At 40.0% G+C, this 20180-nt stretch overlaps 1 protein-coding gene across 1 annotated transcript in view; it reads left to right on the top strand.

Moving 5' to 3' along the window:
• Positions 1-20180, top strand: part of syne1a (spectrin repeat containing, nuclear envelope 1a) — a gene marked incomplete at its 5' end in the record, with an annotated part of 119062 nt that overhangs the window by 2876 nt on the left and 96006 nt on the right. The window contains 16 exons of the mRNA XM_080513806.1: positions 5216-5311; positions 5918-6001; positions 8331-8351; positions 8609-8701; positions 11103-11284; positions 11440-11636; positions 12805-12917; positions 14661-14768; positions 15222-15359; positions 16055-16219; positions 16335-16447; positions 16625-16793; positions 16916-17012; positions 18410-18615; positions 19010-19174; positions 19356-19508. Coding sequence (XP_080369932.1) covers positions 5216-5311; positions 5918-6001; positions 8331-8351; positions 8609-8701; positions 11103-11284; positions 11440-11636; positions 12805-12917; positions 14661-14768; positions 15222-15359; positions 16055-16219; positions 16335-16447; positions 16625-16793; positions 16916-17012; positions 18410-18615; positions 19010-19174; positions 19356-19508 — 2100 coding nt within the window. The remainder of the gene's footprint in view (positions 1-5215; positions 5312-5917; positions 6002-8330; positions 8352-8608; positions 8702-11102; positions 11285-11439; positions 11637-12804; positions 12918-14660; positions 14769-15221; positions 15360-16054; positions 16220-16334; positions 16448-16624; positions 16794-16915; positions 17013-18409; positions 18616-19009; positions 19175-19355; positions 19509-20180) is intronic.

Here is a 20180-nt window from a genome sequence, read left to right on the forward strand (position 1 = left end):
TAATTGCTTTCACATTTCAGCATTTATTAAACTGTATTTTGTGTTTTCCTGCAAGCTCAAGCCAGTAAATTACATATTAGTAACCTGTCTATCTCATTATGGGCCAATTTAGATTTTATTTTTAGATAGTTTTGAGTGAAAGCCCACCATTCATTTGTCTCCTTGGACAGATGTATATCTTTAACTGACACTAAAGTAGTACACTTGCGGTATCGCATGCCTGTAATTATTGTATCAGACTGCTCTAGGCCCCTCAAATATCCTCATTACTCCATAAATTGAGTGTCAAGATGGGTTGGACAAGGCAAATATGCCACAGTGCAACACAATTAAGTGCTATTTCAATGTGTGACGCTCATCTCAAGGTTCCCTGTTTGATTGCGACAGCTGTGGAGGCCTTGAACTACAGTGACATGGAGCAGAAAATTCATTTGAAAAGCACTCTGAAGGGAATAAACCTTGAAGTACTATTAAATATCATGTGTCAGGATCGTGCCAGCAGAAAATTACTCACAGGCCAATATTTAAATGCCTTAAATTTTCAATAACCCTGAAGGTAAGTAGATTGTTCATTTATTAAGGCGTCATCATCCAATGGAACAGATTTGTTGTCTTTTTGTTTTGTTGCAGTCATTCAAACCTGGGTTTGAGTGATTAGGAAAAGAGACTATAGAGACTAAAACGAAATTTCATTTCATTCAGCACAAACCCAAACAACCCAGAGAGACAAAGATCCTGGAGACGTCATTTAGATTTTTCATTTAAATTCACTTTAATTAACCAATTCAGTTAATTAACAGATTAGTGATATGGTCACAGTTCTATTGGAAGAGATAACCGTATTTGTTCCTCACACTCTTTTCTCTCCATCTTGCTGATCAAATTACATCGTCGTCGTCTTCGCCCATCATGAAACTGTTTAACCCTTTTCACCTGATACCTGACGTTACCATAGTGACACTGATTGTCCTATATTTGTCTTCAAAAATGCATCCTGGTTGTCACGGCAGCTTGGTAAATGCTCAGAGAGCTTTTTGATGAGTAGCGTGGAAGAGTGTCTTACAACTGATACGAAGAATGAAAAAAAAAAAAAATCTTCTGTGAGACAGTGGAAGTGAAATGGTGACCTTGGGTTTTACTCTCTTTAACATCACTTGTGGTCTATATGCAGTTTGATTTGATCTCAACTGGACTTGGTAAATGACAGCAACCTATATATCCCCACTGATGTGACTCACTCAGGACTTCTGCAGCATTTTCACAAACTCGCCCTCATGGTATTTGAGGTTAGCAGTATTTGGCTATCACTTGCTCTCACTGCTGTCGCTAATCTCTTGGCTTCAAGTATTGCTGCCATCTGCTGTTTAATTGTGGGTCTCAGTGTTTCGTATGACCTCTTTTCATGACCTCTACGGTTCGACCCTGAGCGAGCAGAGTGACCTTCTTTTTGATTTTGACCAGCGTGCGCCACTTCTGACACCACATCTGAAAACCAGTTTAGTCACATAAATGATTTGAGATGCAGAGGACGAAAAGAAAAGAGAGAAGCTTTATTAATTGGTTTAAACAACAGGTTTAACTATGTATGAAAGGTTTCTTCAGGGTGCCTTTCTATTGCAATAGTATGAAAATAAAAGGTTGAAATCACATTGAATAGGTTTATTCTCATATGGAAAACTATGATGTATCGCGGCGCAGAAAGGGACCTTTTCAAAGAGTCAAATTAAGCAAAGGAAATGGTGTGAAAGTGAGACAGAGGTTGGACGGAGGGAAGACGGAGCAGCTTTAACAGTTGGTTTAGCTTTGCTCTCAGAGGGATGGATCCTGCCCTTGGCTATGCAGATGATTAGGCCACTCCAGTTATCACAGGTCTTTAATTCAACGCCTAAAGGTGTGTGATTAATCGTTAGGTGAGTTGAGACATAGCATGAAGGCTTCCTTTTCACCACTGATCCCCTCCCCCTTACTTTTCCACTCTACAGGTATAACAAAAGAAGTCTTATGAGCTCTGACAAAGATTCTCGATGAGAGGGGATGTATTGGAGCCGGTAATTTATACAGAAGATTAATGACTCTCATTACTTGGAGTAGTTCACCAGATTAACTCGCCAAAGATATAAACTGCAAGAGAGTACCCGGGCCATGTTTTTGTAGACTGTTTTTCATTTAGATAACGGGTGGTGTTGTATTGCGTGGTTTCTCTCCTTGCATTTTCCTCAAAACAGCACTTTTTTTTTTTTTTTTAAGGGTATCAAGCTTTCAAGTCACACTCCGCAGTGGGGTGACAAGTGGGAGCGTGGAGGGATTCAGTGACTGGACCCCAAGTTTCCATTTTGACAAATCCTTTCTGAGAGGGTTAAAGCTTAATTAAGGAGTGGCCAGTGTGAACGGCAGAGGTCTCCCCGCCTCTCAAGCGTTTTCCAGGCAAACCGCTTTCGTGCAGTAATCAGTGAACCAAGTGTTCTTAGAGATTACTGCAGCAGTGAGTGAAGCTCCTGTTTACTCCCATGCACACCCACCCAACCCCCTCTTTTTTTTTGGGGGGGGGGGGGCGAGTAGTATGGATATGAGAGGTTAGTGGGAAACTTCTTCATGCACACTAAATTCAAACCCTGACACGCAGTATGAAGCTCAGCTACACATGCTTCTTGGATGTGGTTTTTTTTTTTTTTCAATTTTCAACCTCTCAGCGAAGCTTGCAGGCCTTCAGTTTACCCTTTCTCAAGTCGTTGTCAGCACAAACAGTGTTGTATCGACAGCAGTGTTGCTTTGTCAATCGACACACCCCATTTCCTTTCAGTGTCTCTGTATACTTTGTGATTAATGCTAATTAGCAAATTTCAGCTTTCTGAGGCACTAATCTGAGATTCTCAATAAATCATTAGACAGTGTCACTAAGACATTGGTATTGATTGTAACTCATACATGAGTACTTTATACATGCTGAAGTGTGGCTCAATTTTTTTGTTTGAGATCATTTACACTGGTGGTGTTATATTTAATTCCATATTAGTTTGTTTTTAACAATATGTACTTTTTGTCAACTATATTGTACCTATTACACATGTTTTCATAGTATACAATATGTTGGAGTGATTCATATTTCTTTCTTTTCTGTCTCATACTGGCATTTCCTGAAGCCCTACAGTTTAAAAGGCACATTTTCATTTGACACCAGCTTGTAATTTCACAACAATCTCATATTTTTTCAGTTACGGTTGTGCCTGCAGCAGTTCGCTTTCTATAGACATAAAAAAAATCAGTAACAAGATCACATCTGTTTGTGCAAACTACTGATTCGCTCTCGTCTGAAACTTGATCACCTCGTTTGACACGGCTACATTAAATCAGAATACCCAACACTGAATAATTATATAGATAATAGAATATGAAAAGTAATTGGGCTTGATATAGAATTAATCCCAGGTTCCTTTTACTGTTTATTTTATTAACATTTGCAGCCCAGTTGTATTGTTTGCAAGCTTTGGACATGTCTGCATTTTGATACAAATATAATCTTTTTTTTTATAATATATGATCAGGAAATTTGCCTATTTTAGATTTTGTTCTGCACATATTAATTTCACATGCGAAGCAATGACTTACAGAAAACTGTCAAGTTCAAGGTGTTTGATGAAAACAATCTGATTATATTGCAATTTCAAATGAAACCCTCTGTTCTCCTCTTTCTGCTCCTCCCTTCATCTTTCACGCTGTTGATCTTTTGGAATCTTCTGAGTCGAACCTACCAGGGGAGTAACGTGAGAGCACAGGCGAGCAAATCCTCAAACTCCTCTGCTCACAATCAATTATGACCCAGACACTCGTATGTAATTAGCTCATTAAGTCCTTGATTTATTTATTTATTTATTTTTGCACAGGTTGCTGAGCGGAGGAAATGAATATTAGTTTCTTATTTTGTAATTAGTCTGAAATTTCCTCATTAGCTTTGGGATTATAAAGAACAAATAGGTAAATTTAACTTCAATTAGCTTCATAGTATAATTTATCTGAATTGGGGTCTTTGTAAGTGGCTCTTCTGTCACTTTATGATATGGGCGCAAGTGCTGTCTGCGTATTCTAATATCGAAAACCATGAAATGACATTAGAAGAGGAATTAGTGAGAGGAGCCGGAGTATTTGCTAATTAATTTTGAAAGATGGGAGGTTAGTGAGTCTTCTCTCGCCTCCTTGATCGTCTTTCTCGCTGCCAATTTTTTTTTTTTTTTTTTTTTTTACTCAATTTAACGCCTCACATATATTCTCTGTGGTGGCATTGTATGTTTTATTCCTCTCTCCACCACAAGCACACACACACACACACACACACACACACACACACACACACACACACACACACACACAACACACAACACACATACTCTATTTGCACATAGTAACACTCATGTACACATCTTTCCTTTTGCCTTTTCTCCCTCCCTCACCCTCCCCACCCCCCCTCGCTGCTAATCTCCCTGTGAATGGTTTGCCCGTCTGAACGCTTTTACCCCGCTCTAAACCCCTCCTCGGCCCCAGCATGTGACTGTGCTTTAAGAGAAATCCTTGATGTGGCGTCGTCGCGAGAAACAGAGATATGTGGATTTCTTCAAGTCTAGAAGTCTGTGTCAGGTCATAAGGGAAGTCAATGGGAAGGATAGAGTTTGAAATCATCAGCATATTTTAGGATTTGAAAGAGCCACTCAGACTCTGCTGAGCTTCTGCTCATGAGTGAATCCAGCTGTCAGTAAAGCAAAGCACTGCCAAACTCCATTTCGGCCTCCGAATAAATTTCTTTTTCGAAGGATTTCCCTTATCCGTGTTCCACAAGTTTAAATTAATGTCTTACAGGGTAATATATGTATTATATTCTGGTTTATGCATGTGCTTTGCCACTTGAAGTGGGATAATGTGAAGGGGAAAAACAGTTCTTGTGTCATAACTTCATGTGCATTGCAAAAGCTATTTAAACTGAAATCTCAGCTCTTTGCATTCCAGGAAAACTGAGAGGGCTTTGTTTGAGGTTATCGCATAAAGTTCTGATGTAAACAGTGATTTTTACCTGAACCACTTAACAAAAGCTGTAAGAAAAATGTTACATGGAGTTAAAAATAAAACATGTTGTAGATTTTAAAGTCTTCAAGTTCCAATTAATGTTTTTACCTGGAAAATTTCAAACTGTTTGTTTGAAATCAGAAATGCATTTGTTTCCTTGCAGTGTGTTCCACCTCTGGAGGTGACAGACCTGTTTGAGGACATTAAGGATGGCGTGAAGCTGCTGGCCCTACTGGAAGTCCTCTCGGGACAAAAACTGGTGAGCCTCGCATTCATTCCCGCAGCACGTGATTCAGCCACAGACTTCAAACGCCTCATATCCCCTTGACCCAGCAGGATTATATTTTTATGTGATCTCACCGAGCCGACGTGCCGAGGATCAGGCTGGTCAGATAACAGAAAGAATTTCCAGGAAAGCTTTCCTTGTTTGTTTGTGGAGCAACAGTCGGCCAGTGGAGAGGTGCAGCGCATGAGAAAAAGTGAAATGAGTCACAATTACATGGGAATGCTTATTGATCGGCTTTTATTAGGATGTTTGAACTGAACGGGATTAACAAGGACAGATCAGAGTACACACACACACACACACACACACACAGCTCGAGGATTTTACTTGGCCAATATTGCCTAAGGTCTAAGCTGCTCATGTCCTATTGATCTGGTTGTTTATAGTCAAACACGTCTCTGATTGGACCTTTGTGTCTTTAGCATCACTGAGTTTTATTCTCTTTGTGTGAAAATTTTGAAAACGTGTGTTTCATTCATACAAAAAAAATGTCTGAAATGTATGTTTTGTCATCTATTAATTTCATCTCGACTATTTCTCCCTTTCCATGTGGTTCTTTGTCCTCCTTTTTCCTTTCAGCCATGTGAGCAAGGCAAGAAGCTAAAGAGGATCCACTGGGTCGCCAACATCGGCACAGCTCTTAAATTCCTTGAGGGGAGAAAGGTAAGAGTTAATCGCCTTCTTTTTACGTTTTTTTCTCTCTCTCTCTCTTTTTTTTAAACCCATATTGCTGCCCTCCCTGCTCATCTGTTGCCTCGTGGGCACGAATATTGAATCTTGACCCGTTGTGACCCGTTTCTCTTTCCCCTTCGCCTTCCCACATTCCCCATTTATTCTGAAACCTGTTATTGTGTCTCTGCAAACATTTTCCAGTTTATATCTGGCTTTACTCTCATTTCACTTCCAATGAAGCTTTGGTTGACTGAAACTAAATGGAAAACATTTGGACAATGTCATTATTGGAATATTGTGAGTGATTCTGTCATCGCCGCCAATATCAGGTAATGTGTGTAGTTTTATTTTGCCCAGTTAGAACACACAAAAAAGGAAGTAAAATGAAGAGATAAGCAAATACAATACAAGGAAAGCCAAATATCCCCGAGGCTTATTTAAAGCTTGCACCTCAATAATTTTTCTTTTCTAGGAACACAAACATACAAAAAACGCTTCAGGAAATAACAAAACAGTAAAAAATGATAACAGACCAGCGGTGCAATAGTTTGAGCAATAGCAAAATGCATCACAGTGAGTGTAGATATGGACAATAAATCATGAGAAAAGAAAATAACAATGGAAAATAAACCGAAAAGTAGACAGCTTGTTTACGTTTAAATAAATACATTTTTACAGCTTCGTTGAAAGAGAAATAAAGTAAAAAAAAAAATCTGCTCAACTGTTTTTGGGTGCAATCATTCTGATGATCATCTGGCCTTCAATGAGATTTGTAAAACATCATCAAGACTTGTCCTTGGATATACATAAATAAAGCCATAAGTATGAGCTGGTGTCTGCGGGGACATTGATTCGTCTTCCCAAAGTGTGACAGGGTTAAAACTGTAAATCCTGCTCCAGTAATCTGCTGTCTGGTGAGGGGACGTCAGTGGGCACTCTGCTGCGCGTGTGTGTGTGTGTGTGTGTGTGTGTGTGTGTGTGTGTGTGTGTGTGTGTGTGTGTGTGTGTGTGTGTGTGTGTGTGTGTGTGTGTGCGTGTGCGTGTGCGTGTGCGTGTGCGTGCGTGCGTGCGTGCGTGCGTGCGTGCGTGCGTGTGTGTGAGAATGAGTAAAATCTGTAGGTTGAAAATTAAATGTAAATATGATCTGTGTGAAAATCTGATGTGGGTTTATGCAGTATTTACATTGCGCTTCATGTGTGATACACGCTGCTCTGTTGTGTCTCTGCCGTAAGAGAACGAGTGTGCAGTGGCTTCATGATGTTTACCATTTCATTACTCGTATGTGGTAACTGTTGGAACCTTGTAATGTATGTATCTAATTGGGGATTCAGTTTATCCCCGCAATGTCAAACGGCTGTAAATTAAAGCTGTTTTGCTTCATTATCTAATAAGTTTTTTTTTCTCAAGGCTGTAACATGAAAAAAAAAAATCCAAGGTGTCCACCTTGTGTCCAAGGTGATTTTCAGATATTTGTTTTGTCTGGCTAAGTCAAAAAATCCTTAAAATAGTCACAAAGAAATGCAGAAATTCTCATGTTTGATAAACTAGGGTTGGTGATTATTTGCCATTAATGCCTATAAATACTTTGGTCACATTTTAGAATTACCATTATTATTATTATTATTATTCAAAAATTAACAATAGTAACTTTCATTTTAATATACAACTCTCAAACCTGTGTTTGAATGTTTTCTCAACACATGTATTTTCTCTAATGTAATAAAATTATTGTCTGTTTATGTTCATTTTTGTATGTTTTTTCCTGTGTGTGTGTGTGTGTGTTGTCACAAAGCACTTCCACTAACCACTCCAGCCTAACACTGTGTGTGTTGATTGACCAGGATAGCCAGCTGTGTTTTGTCATATCAAAACCATGCATTGCATATATTCTTATCTGCCACGATCTGACGCTCCGCCGCACTACGTCGCCTGCCCCCAATCTCCTCCTCCATGCTTGTTCACCTATACGGAGTGACATATACTACCACATGGTGACCTGTTGTGCAGCAGTAATATAACCCACTGTGCGATAATACGGAGCACGTCGTCATATCACAGGATGCACTCCCCTCCTTCCTCTCCTTCCTCATCTCCGCCTCTCTCCCCCTTCCTATGATTCTCTGCTGGATTTAATCCCCGTCGCCTGTGTAGTGTTGATAGATCTCCCCTCCCAGCCAACTGCTCAAATATCTCACCCACAATATCTGCCATCTCACCGTCAATGAGGCGTTCACTTTCAATCAAACTCATCTCGAGTACTTATGAACACTCTTTCTCTCCTTTTCCCCTCCTCCTCCACTCTTCTGCTATCTGCTCCCAGTCGGCCTACAGAGGATCTCCGGTCAGTATTAATAACATTATTGCTCTGGTTTGTTCAGGACATGGGGGAGATATGGTCAGAATGATGAGCATCCAGTGGTGCAGTGGATTACATCCGGACTGAATGTTCACTTATATGAGTTGAGCCGATTTGCGAGAGTGTAAAATTGTGTGGCTAATCTTTATGAATGAGATTATGGCAAAGTTCTGGTAATTGAACTGCACATATTTGGTCTTGTTTCGAGCTATTTGAAAGCGGGATTTTATGTTTTCGTACAGATAAAGTTAGTGAACATCAACTCCACTGACATCGTGGATGGACGGCCATCCATCGTGCTGGGGTTGGTGTGGACCATCATCCTCTACTTCCAGGTATTGTTTACTGCTAATCCTATCATGAAATTCCGTATGTGCATACTTCTACATCTTTTATTTTCAACTCTCCAAAGCCTGTCTTCAAATACTTGAATAAAGAAAACCTTTGGGTGTTACTGTAGTGTCTTTTTGAGATTAGAATCTGAAGGTAAAAAAAAAATATACATCAATGGCCAATTGTCAAAAGTTAAATAAAAATATTTTGAGAATGACCAAGCCATTTATACTACACAATTTGCAACCCAAAACTGTCTCCAGAATGAATAAACCTTATTTTATTCATTCTGTAAATGGTCTTATGTTGCCGTGGAAACAATGGAGCCTAATTTGGACTCACCAAAAACATTTTGAGCTCCACACTGGTGCAGAGACTCACAAAAACATGCATTTGATGCAAATTGGTGACTCAAATTGCCCGAAGGTGTGAATGTGAGTGCTTATGACTCTCTGTCTCTCTGTGTTGTTTGTCTTGTGACGGCCTGGTGACCAGTCCACACTGCACACAGTCTCTGTTCTTAGTCAGATGGGATCGGCTCCAGACCCTTGTGATAATGATTTCACTCAAGAAATTCAGTAAATTAGTAGATAGAATAACAAGAAAACTTTCAATATTGAAAGTAACAATCAAGTACATTGACTGGGAAGCAGCGATGCTTCGCTAAAGAGAAGGAGCAAGACAAAGCTGTGCTCTGTTTGTATGGGAACTGTAAAGCAAATTATTTTCGCAAGGTATAGAAATCATCACACCTATTTTGTCAAGCGGCCAATTCCCTCACCAGTGAGCCTGTTTGAATCTCAGATCTTGGTTTTTGTCGTCATGTAATGAAAAGACAAGACTGCCCATCACCCTCAGTGTGTCCTTCTGTGGTCTGTATTTAACATTATCTTTTAAAGAAAAGGTGACAAATTAAAATGCACTCGGACCTAAAAGCCTGCTGGATAATGTATTGATAACACGTGATTGTTATAAAGAATCAGCAGGATTCCTCCTCTTGAGGAGAGCTGGATGATTGAAATACATCTGTTTCTAGCAAGCAAGACGGCGCAATAATTTCAGGGAGAGACGTTTGAAATGTAGAGGGAGAAAAAAAATATTCTAAACATCCAAACTGAAAATGATCTGTGGCCACCTCAGGGATTTCAGGCAGGCACAGCTCAACAGGAATGTAATGATATTCTCTCAGCAGCATAAATGCAGGCATGCACACACTTATTATTCCACCAAACACGTGGATAATAAATAAGGGAAACGCTTGGCAATGTAGTTATTCATTTACTGACATGTTGATGTATTTTACATATGGCTTTGTTGAGCTGAATGAAGTCCCAATTTGTTTGCTGCTGAGCAGACTGACAAATACAGTATATTGTGTGAACAGCAATAAATCCTTGATAACAGATGAGTCATGGGCTGAAGTCAATTGTTCTTTTTTCTTGTATTTTCTTGTATTTCCGAAAATTAAAAGAGACTTTCATGTTTCGGCAATTGCAAGATATGTATGAATTTGTCTCTGCTTTTGGTTGTTTAGTGAGAAGTAAATCTTATGTCAATCATTAATCATTTAAACCCCTGAAAGCCCAGAAGCAACATCGTTGTGTTCTTGTCAGCACAGATCAGATCATTCTATCTCATAATTCCATTGCATAAACTTTATATAAATTGATGCAATTGTACAATTCAAATTGTTTTTGATGCTGTCTACAAAGTGCCTGTAACAGTGCTTTCTAATGCTTCAGTCAATGAACATTAAACCCGTCAATTTTCCATTGAAAACAACGTATACAAAGCTGTACGTCTTTTTCAAAGTTCTATGCCCAACTTCTTTATTGTTGCTGAATCTTTTTGGGGATTACCTAATCTGTTCGCTAGGGAAAAACAATCTCAGAGTGAATTCTTTAAAATGACTTTTTACCCCCTAATGCTTTAAATCTACACAGCGAAAAAACAACCCTGTGTTTTCTGTGCATGCTCTCTTGTGGTTGCACAGTGGCGAAGTGGGAAGCCCTCCCACCTCACAGCGAAACCATCAAGGGAATAATTCCGCTTTTCTCCACTTTCCAGAAACTTACATGCAATGTTGTTTAGTGACACTAAAATTCCTCAAAGGTGTGAATGTGACTGTGTGTTATTTGTCTGTGTTTGCTAAGTCAACTGGAATTGACTAAAATAACCAAGATGGTGCAGAAGATGGATTGTTGGTCTCTATTGTCTATTAAAACCTTTTGGAATTAAATTCATCCTTGAGCCACTAGCTGCAGTCATGAACTTCACACTAGTCCTTTGCTTATATTGAAAATAAATCTTCAGACATTCATGACTTACACAGGACAAACAATAATAAATGGTAATATTACTTAGAATGAAAGCTCAATTCATCTATGTTCTTGTTCCCTGCAGATTGAAGAGCTAACCAGTAGTCTACCAGCACTCCACGCGTTATCCAGCAGCGCCTCGTCACTGGACAGCTCCACCAGCAGCACCGACACCACCAGCCCACCCGTCAAAAGAAAACCTCTCCCTCCAATGCAGGGTGGAGCCAGGAAGGCTTTACTGAGATGGGTCCAGCAAACGGCCACCAAGTATGCACCCTTTAATAGAGTCTCTTGAGAAATATTTATGCCAAATGCACATTGCTAATAGTTACCGGAGTGTAACGTGAGAAAAGCATGGATGCCGAAAGCTTCAGCGTTCGTGATCATGTTGCTGTCCGCTCTGACCTTCTGTGTTTTTCTAGACGTCATGGTCTTGAGGTGAAGGACTTTGGCCCCAGCTGGCGCACTGGCTTGGCATTCTTCGCAGTCATCCATGCCCTACGGCCTAATGTGGTCGACATGGAACGTGTATGGAGGAGGCCCAATCGAGAAAATCTGCAGGAAGCCTTCTTATTGGCTGAGACAGAGTTAGGCATTCCACAGCTTCTTGACCCAGAGGGTAAATAACATTTCCTTTAGCATTTCCTCGAGACTTTGCTGTTAAGTTTATGAAAACTGATCTGAGCAGGAATTAGTTTCCAGTGACAGTCACACACTTTCCCACAACGTCATGGGACCAAATGACCTTTTCAGACCGTGAAAAAATCTTTTCTCCTCTGCTGTTTCTTTCTTTTCTTTTCTTTTTTTTTGGGGTGTGAATCAAAAAGTGTACTAATACTCAACAAAAATATAGAGTTGGTGAAAATCATACTTGTCAAATGATCAGTTGCTTTGTGGCATGTATGATGTTATACACACTTTTTTTCCCATCATATTTCAAGAGAGTGATCTGCAGCCTCTATGATAGAAAGATCCATTTTGGTCATATTTTAAAATATTGTGAAGAGGGGCTGTTGGCCCTTTTGCATTTTCATAGATGTGAAGAGCTGCATCTATCCAAAGAAGCAGGTTACAGATTTCTGGTAACTGTCCTGGACTGTGTCATCACCTTTAGGCTCAGAAAGTGTTCAAATAAATAAAATATATGAACATAACACTAAAGTGGTTTTATAGACAAATGACCGCACATGACATCAGCAGCAGTTTGTATCTGAGCTCTTAGTTACTGTCATCATATTAAGCTACTCTAAAACTGCCCCATTCACGCTATAAAACTGAATTATGAGCAATAAAGGTTGATTTTGGCACATATAGTACATTATTATTTGAAGAACTTGGGCTCATAATGACTTTTTTTCAGCTGATTTTGACATCTGTTCAAAAATGGTCTAAATATCATATTTTTGAAATTTGAAATTCACAGAAAACATTCCTTGAATGTGTTTCTTCTCATCAAGTGGATGGATATTTTCTGAACACATGACTGCAATAATGGGCCTGATACTGCATCAGATGTGCACCTCAGTGTCAAAGCCAAACACCATCTGTGCCCCTTCACGCCTGCCCCTCTGAATGAGCTCAGACTAATCAAGCTTAACATCAGTATAATTAAGGTCCATTAGGCCACGAGGTTCAGCAACGTGGAACCTCCAAACAACTCCGATCTGAAACATTGAGGACATCTTTCATTCAAGATGTCTGTTTCATACAGGAAAAAGATTCTTATATGCTCATAAAGTTTTTCTGGGACCCCTGACTCATCTTGTGGTCTTTGATTTCTTCCTCAGACGTGGATGTGGACAAGCCAGATGAGAAATCTGTCATGACATATGTAGCCCAATTCCTGAAACATCTCCCTGTACCGAAGCATAGCGACTCAGAGGGACACCCAGTGGAAGAGGTAACCAACAGTGTGGAAATGTCTATCACCTTCATCAGCTTATCTTCTTCTGCATCGTCTGCAATGTTTGTCTTCTTCTTAACTTCCCACGGTCAGTTTGTCAAACAGCGTAATGTGTATAATCAAGATGACATTGTGTTATTCTTTGTTTTGTTTGTGTTCAATTAAGGAATGCCTGTGTGTTTGAATCTATTTAAAAAAAAAAGATCTCTACAATTAAAGTAATGTTTTCTCCATCAACAATTAACTTCACTGTGGCCCCAGCTTGGAAGGTTCAATGAACTGTAATTTGACTTCCGCGTCAGTTTTTGTGTTTTGTGTCCATTTCTCTTCTTGTCTCTCTCCCTCTCTGTCTCTGTCTCTCTGTTGTTTTTATTTATTTTTTGTTGTGGTATGGTGACTGCTTCTCTGTGGTTGTTGTGCTTGCCTCTGTCCTACAGCATGATCTTGCCCCTCGTGATATAGAGGAAATGTTGGAGGTAGGTCATACAGTAACTTCAGGTCCCTCAGGGAAAGTACTCAATAATCTTCTGCAGCTCAGTGCCTTTCACATCCATGTTTATTCAAAGTTTCCATATCTATTTTATTCTATTATTTTTCCGGTTGCCTTCAATTGCTGTATTACTGCCTCCTGTACGTCACATGGATGAGATTAAACATTGTTTTTGCATGTCAGCGTCTACGTGATAATAGTGCCTCTTTATAGTATCTGATGTGATATTCCCGCCCCGGGGCTTCTCGGCCATAATAACAAAAGGAAGTCCGGTATAATAAGATGTGATATTGCCATTTATGAATGTTACCACCTAGCGCTAAGGCTCCTGGTGCCATTAGCATGACAATGAGAGCCTCTGGCATCGGCAATGTGCACTGATACAGCATATTTGATGGAAAGCTCTGTGAATAGAGGCTGCCTGTTTTTAAGGTTAACAGTGTCCAGGTCTGTGATGTGCTGTAGAGCCGCCCCAACCACTCGCCTTCCATGTCACACTATGTTTTGTTGTCTTACAACACCGATTGGGCTTTTATGTTGCCGCTGTGTTTAATAGAGGCTTTGTTCATTGGTGACAGTTCTTGTTCACACCCTAATATTAGCCCCTGCATGTTTATTATTATTTGTTTTTTCACATAAAAACAGACTTTTTTTTAAGTAAACAGTCACTGAAACTGGTTATAGCAGCGTTTACAGGAATAATGTTGAGGATTATATGACAAATAATAGAGCGTTTCACTTTTGCAATAAGTCAATCTATTTCAATGTCATAAGCTGTCATAAACACTAAAGTTTGGGCTTCATGAAAGAACCCATGTGAAGTGAGAAAGATGAATAGGCTGAGACGGAGCAGCTCTCAAACTGAATAGTCTATCACACAGGCTTTTCAGCAGCATAGTATTATCGTCATGGTTACTTAAAATCCACTGAAATGTTAGTAGGGGGTCTTAGACAAAATAGCTTGTTTAAGCTGAGTGTTTTTGGCAGCTGTGGGTTTTTGACGTTTTGTCCTACAGGGAGACACAGAGGATTAGGGGAAACCACGTTCAACACAGCACACGCTCTGTCTCCTCGCTAGTGCCTTCTACAATCAATTTACCAATTTCTCTTACCTATCTGGCTTCTCAACTTTTCCTCTTTTGTCTTCCTTTTCTCCTTTACCCGTATTATTTATTTGCTCTTTTTATTTCCCCTCCTTGCCATTTTCTATCCTCCTGTTCATCCATTCAACCCTCACCCCAACCTCCTAGAGAGAGCAGCGAAAAAGCCTGAGGGAGCTGAAAATGTGGCTCGACCAACTGGAGAGAGATGCGGTCCAGGCTCAGGAGACTGAGGGCAATCTTGCTCAACAGTACCAGGTTAGAGTGTGTGTGTGTGTGTGTGTGTGTGCGTGCGTGCGTGCGTGCGTGCGTGCGTGCGTGCGTGCGTGTGTGCATGTGTGCGTGCGTGTGCACGTTTTAAACTGTTCACAGACGCTCCTATTATTAGCCTAATCAGTGCCATCACACTGTGGGGATCAGGCAGCAGCCGTCATATTTGCAGGAAATCTGCCTTATTCCACCAAAGCCTGGGGATACTTTCCATATTCAGCAGCATGTGAGGTATCCTCATTTTCTTTGTACAAGACCGAGACGCCGAAGCCAGACAGAGGAATAGTATTTGGAGGCAATTATCCGTAGATCCCAATGGGAAGAGGGTGCACCTTTTGAATGAGAAGCTATTCTGATGTCTATATCGTGTAATTGACTGCCGTTGAACATCCTGTCATTAGTGATGGGCACCTTTTTAAATTGTTCATTTCTTCTGATCAGACATTCAAGAGTCTGCGTGTCCAGCTTGAGATGATGAGGAAGCAGGTGGAAGGAGCTTTGCAGTCCACTCAGAGGGACGGGATGCTGACGGTGGATCAGGCTCTGGTCAAACAGGCCTGGGAAAGGGTTTCCAACAGGGTGAGGAGAGCACAGGGCGCACGTCTTCCACTAAAATACAAACATACAGATTCATAATGACATCACTTTGTAAGCTGCCTTTGGGTGACACGAGTTGAAATGAAGAAAATATCTCACGAGTACAGGTTTTACTGTTCGCAAAGGTCAAAAGGTTTGAATAGAAGTAGATAAATGTAAATTTTTAAAAGAGTTATTGATGGAGTATGTTTCACTCCGAATGACTTTATGGACCACAAAGTAGATTTTGTCAATACCTGTTTTTACTTTATTCTTTCTACAATATAAACAACTCCTTTTTTTCAGAATTAAATTTTTAAGACATAATCCTGGCTTGTGACATAACTCGAAGATATTTAGTTTATTTCCATTTTCTCTCTTTTCAAAAGCTCCACAAATCTTACAGGATTTTCCATATGACAATATTATCAAGAAATAAATAATAATAAATGTTCTTGAATAAACAAACAATTGGAGTACAAAATTAAGTTAAAGCATTTCATATCCAGACACAGCTTCCATTGTATTTGTTCACGGTATCTTTTTTAACTCACAATTTGTTTTATGCCCTGATTTTTTTTTTTTTACTGGAGTACATCATATTTAATGTGCAATGCTTGTCCTATGTTGCGTTTTGTTGAGGATACCAGCTCCTTAAGGGCCTTTCTTTGATGCCTCTACTGTTGTTTTCATCGCAGCTCCTGGCTTGGCATCTTCAGCTGGACAGGTCTCTGCCCGCTCCCCTCGATATGGTCGGGACGTGGCTGCACGAGGCCGAAGGAGCCCTCCGACAAGAAGTCACTGTCCAGCAGGCGCATGAGGTCACAGCCAACACGGTGCACCGAGCCCTTGAGCAACACAAGGTTTGCACAAAGCCAAACACACAATGCCAGGCAACCTACAACATTTGCTTGGTGTTATTGATCCATTGTGATAACGTTCATTTTTTTACATGTTGATTTGCTGTACATTGTAAAGGATGTGTTGAGGAGCCTGGACAGTCACCAGCAGGTCTTTCAGAGAATCCATAAAGACAGAAGTGTTGGTGGGGTACCTGTTCCTCCTGACCAGCTTCAAGATATGGCTGAGAGGTAAACAACAACACCTACTGATGTCCCTTTAATGTCCAGAAAATACATTTATTTACACAATGCTAATGCTAATGCCCTTTTATCATGGCTTCACATTTTGCTGTTTGAGGGAACAGAAGAATGCAAGGGTCAAACTGCACCTCTGATATCCTGCATGTTTTTTTTTGTTTTTTTTAGGTTGAACTTTGTCTCTACGTCTTCCAGCATCCACTTGGCTAAAATGGAATATATGGAAAACAAACATCACATGCAGGCCTACCTCACTCTCGCCGAGTCGAAACTTAAATCCTGGATCATCAAATACGGCCAGCAGGAGTCCGTGGAACTGATGCTCCACAACTATATCGTAAGCTACTAGTTTAAAGTTGCTTCGGTCGTTTTATCTAATAGTTTTACTATGGTGTTGATGTCATCCTGGTCAGTTCCCACAGTATAATGTTTTTATTACTGGGTTTTTGTCTCCATCAGACATTTGTGGAGAAGCAACGTTTCTTTGAAAACTACGAGGCGTTGTTTCAGTCCCTGAAACAGTCAGCCGAGGCCTACGTCAGTGCTGACAGCTCAGGTGAGAGGTTCACACCGAAATGTAAAGTCTGATATTTCACATGGTGAAATTTTCTGGGGAGATAAGATAAGATGGCTGCAACAGAGTCGAAACACGCTGAAAAAAAATGCAGAGAAAAAATAGTTTGGATTACAAGAACCAAATCATATAAAAAACCCAAATCGCTTAACTTTTATCATCAGTTTTTTAATTTTTATTTTCATTTTCATTTGTTAGCAACCTAAAGAAGTAGGTAACAGAGATATACGTATGTAACTGTATTTATAGAAATCCTTTATTGTAATGGCCAAACTACTCAACATATTTAATCTGTCCCCTTTATCATACTGATTTAAAATCACGTATAGTGTCCATTAATCAACTAATCACCCTCGTGCTTTAGAAGATTTCTCTGAGTATTGTAATGCGATTAGAGATAATACATTAGAATACTGAGGGAAACATTTAGATTAGTACATGGAATGTTATATTTCTCTTTTCTTCAGTGACTGACATAGTAAAATCAAAGATCTTGCAACAATGTACATGAGATATGTCACAATTATATTTTGTACCTCTGCTTTATTTTCCTTTTAACAACCGTTAAACCGAGGTTGTGTGCCCCTGACCGTTTTAACAATTTGAAAGAAGAGGAGAGTCTGCAGGCTACAGCTAAATGAGGTTCCTCCACTCCCAGCTCTCAGTGGGGAATACGACCCCATTTGCTAGTTAGGGGTTGCTCCACTTCTGCAGGTCTCAGGGCGCAAAGACTGAGCTAGCTTGTTGGTTTCATCAACTTTCGGCGGTGTGTAGCTTTAGGGTATGCAGAGTGGAGAAGTGAGGCGTGCAGAGAAGTCAGGACGTCTCGGGTCTGATTGGCCAACCCCACATGTGATATGCTCCACTCATCGCAGTCTTTGATTGGTCGGTTTTCAGTGTTTATTCCAGAATATTATCAAATTGTGTATTTGTTTTTGTGTACCAGCTGTGCCACTGGCTGAAAATAGTTTTTGGTACAGGGCTTAAGAGACCGTCCAGTTATTCCGCAAAGAAAGACGGCACACAAGCACAGATGATGCATGTCTCTGTAGTAGGTTTTTGAGGTCAGAGTTTCATCTGCAAAGGCTTGTAGCCTCACCAGTCTCACTTTGTTCTGCAGTATTTTGAAGTAAGTGTGAACAGGTAGAGAGAAAAAACATAGAGAAGAAATACTAATTACACAAAAGAATTCTTGTTTGGCGATCACAAATACGGTTTTTGGTGCAAAATTACTCACAGTCATTCGTTTAAACAAAAAAAAATCTATTTTACTTATGTCATATGCAAAAGTAGCTGTAACTACACAGGACATATCAGCCAAGGAGCATCATTTTTACGGGATAGGAGTCATTTTCACCTTTATTTTCTTCCTCTTTCAGTGGACGAAGGTGAGATAGGGGTGCGCAGGTTCATGCGGGAGGTGGTGACTCAGTGGAGGAGTCTGTCCATGGAAGTCCGCAGTTTGAGGAGCATGCTGGAGGAGGTGCTGTCCAACTGGGAGCGGTACACATCCACCGTGGCCTCCTTGCAGGTGTGGCTGGAGGACGCTGAGGAAGCTCTGGGCCAACCAGAAAACACCAAACGGGTATGACCCTGACTTGTTAAATCACATCTATTTGACTTTAAGTAGCAGCGATGGTGTTTACTTTGTTTGAGTCGGAAGCGTTTCGTTTTCTAATTTGAAACCTATTAACATTTTCCACTCGAGTATCCAATGATCTCTGTGACTTACAACAAGCCACCAAGGATACGCCTGTTGTCGCATTGCCATGGTTACCGCAGATTCACATCCCCACCAAGGATTAGACAGCTAATTACCCCAGTTTTTTATTGTCCATCCTTTGTTTCTTTCTTTGAATCTCACTCTTTGTTTCATTTTTTGATTAGCTGTCTGTTTCTTTCTTTAACACTCGTTCTTTGTTTCTCTCGACTTCTTTGTGTCTTTGTTTCTCCTCTATCTTGCTGTGTCTGCCTTTCAGGAATTTTTCAGGAATCTCAGCCGCTGGATGGATCAGCATGCATCCATGAACGACGCCGGGAATTTTCTCATTGAGACGTGTGATGACACGGTGTCACTTGAGCTCAAGCAACAACTGCTGATCTTGAACGGACGATGGAGAGAGCTCTTCCTCAAAGTCAAACAAGTAATCAATTAAAAACTTCTGAAATTACTGCACCTCAGACAAAATGGATAACTGGGTCAATTTGTGTCAGACAGATTTATTTCTATTTTGGTTTTACAATAATTAATGAAAATTATAAAACTACTTATAAAATTATGATCTAAACACAAGTGAACATTTGGTTTTTTTTTCCTTTCTATAGTATGCACATTCTGACGAACTGGAGAAGTGGAGGAAAAATCACCTCAAGGCTGTATGGGCCCTCAAAGAGCTGCTTGATACAGCTGAAACAAAGCTCAATGCTCCCGTTCACGTGTCTTTCCTCAATGTTAGAGCCTTTCTGCAGGATGTGGAGGTAAGAGAAGCTGCCCAGCATGTGTAAAGGTCAAAAACGCACAACAGTGCAATTTCAACAGAAGATATTTTTTTTTTAAGAATTTCTCTTTCAGTATTTTGGAAGTGAAAGAATGATGTAATTCATCTTTGGAGACACAAAAGCAGCATCAATGAATATGGAACAGCAGTTATAAATATTGAAAACAACAACATGTATGAAAGACAAAGTCTGAAGTGACACTCTGCTCATACATCTATAGATACTGTATGTTTCTTATTACAGGAACAGGCTGAAATACCACCATTTTAAAAACATTCTTCAATCACCCCCTCATTAATCTGTCCGTCCATCTAAGGGGTTCAAAGTTATACTACGTTTTTTTGAGTGGATAAATGTACAGTGTATAGAGCAGGATACAAACTGTTTTAATCAAGTAAACATGTCAACATTGTCAATATTGTTTTTTTTGGATCGCATAATGTGGAGGACAAGATATTTATTCTCGTCTGACACTTTAGGCGCAGAACCCTATTGGAACTAATTAGGAAAAATGGTATGACATATCTAACGATCACAAACTTGCTCTTATTTGCATCATATTTGATGTTGAGATAATTATCATACTGAGTGTGCCTTCATAAGCTGCTGTAAACAAGCACTTTACTGGCACAGGATTTGCAGATCATCTAC

The sequence above is a fragment of the Blennius ocellaris genome (genome assembly GCF_963422515.1).
Source record: "Blennius ocellaris genome assembly, chromosome: 18".
Classification (NCBI taxonomy): Eukaryota; Metazoa; Chordata; class Actinopteri; order Blenniiformes; family Blenniidae; genus Blennius; species Blennius ocellaris.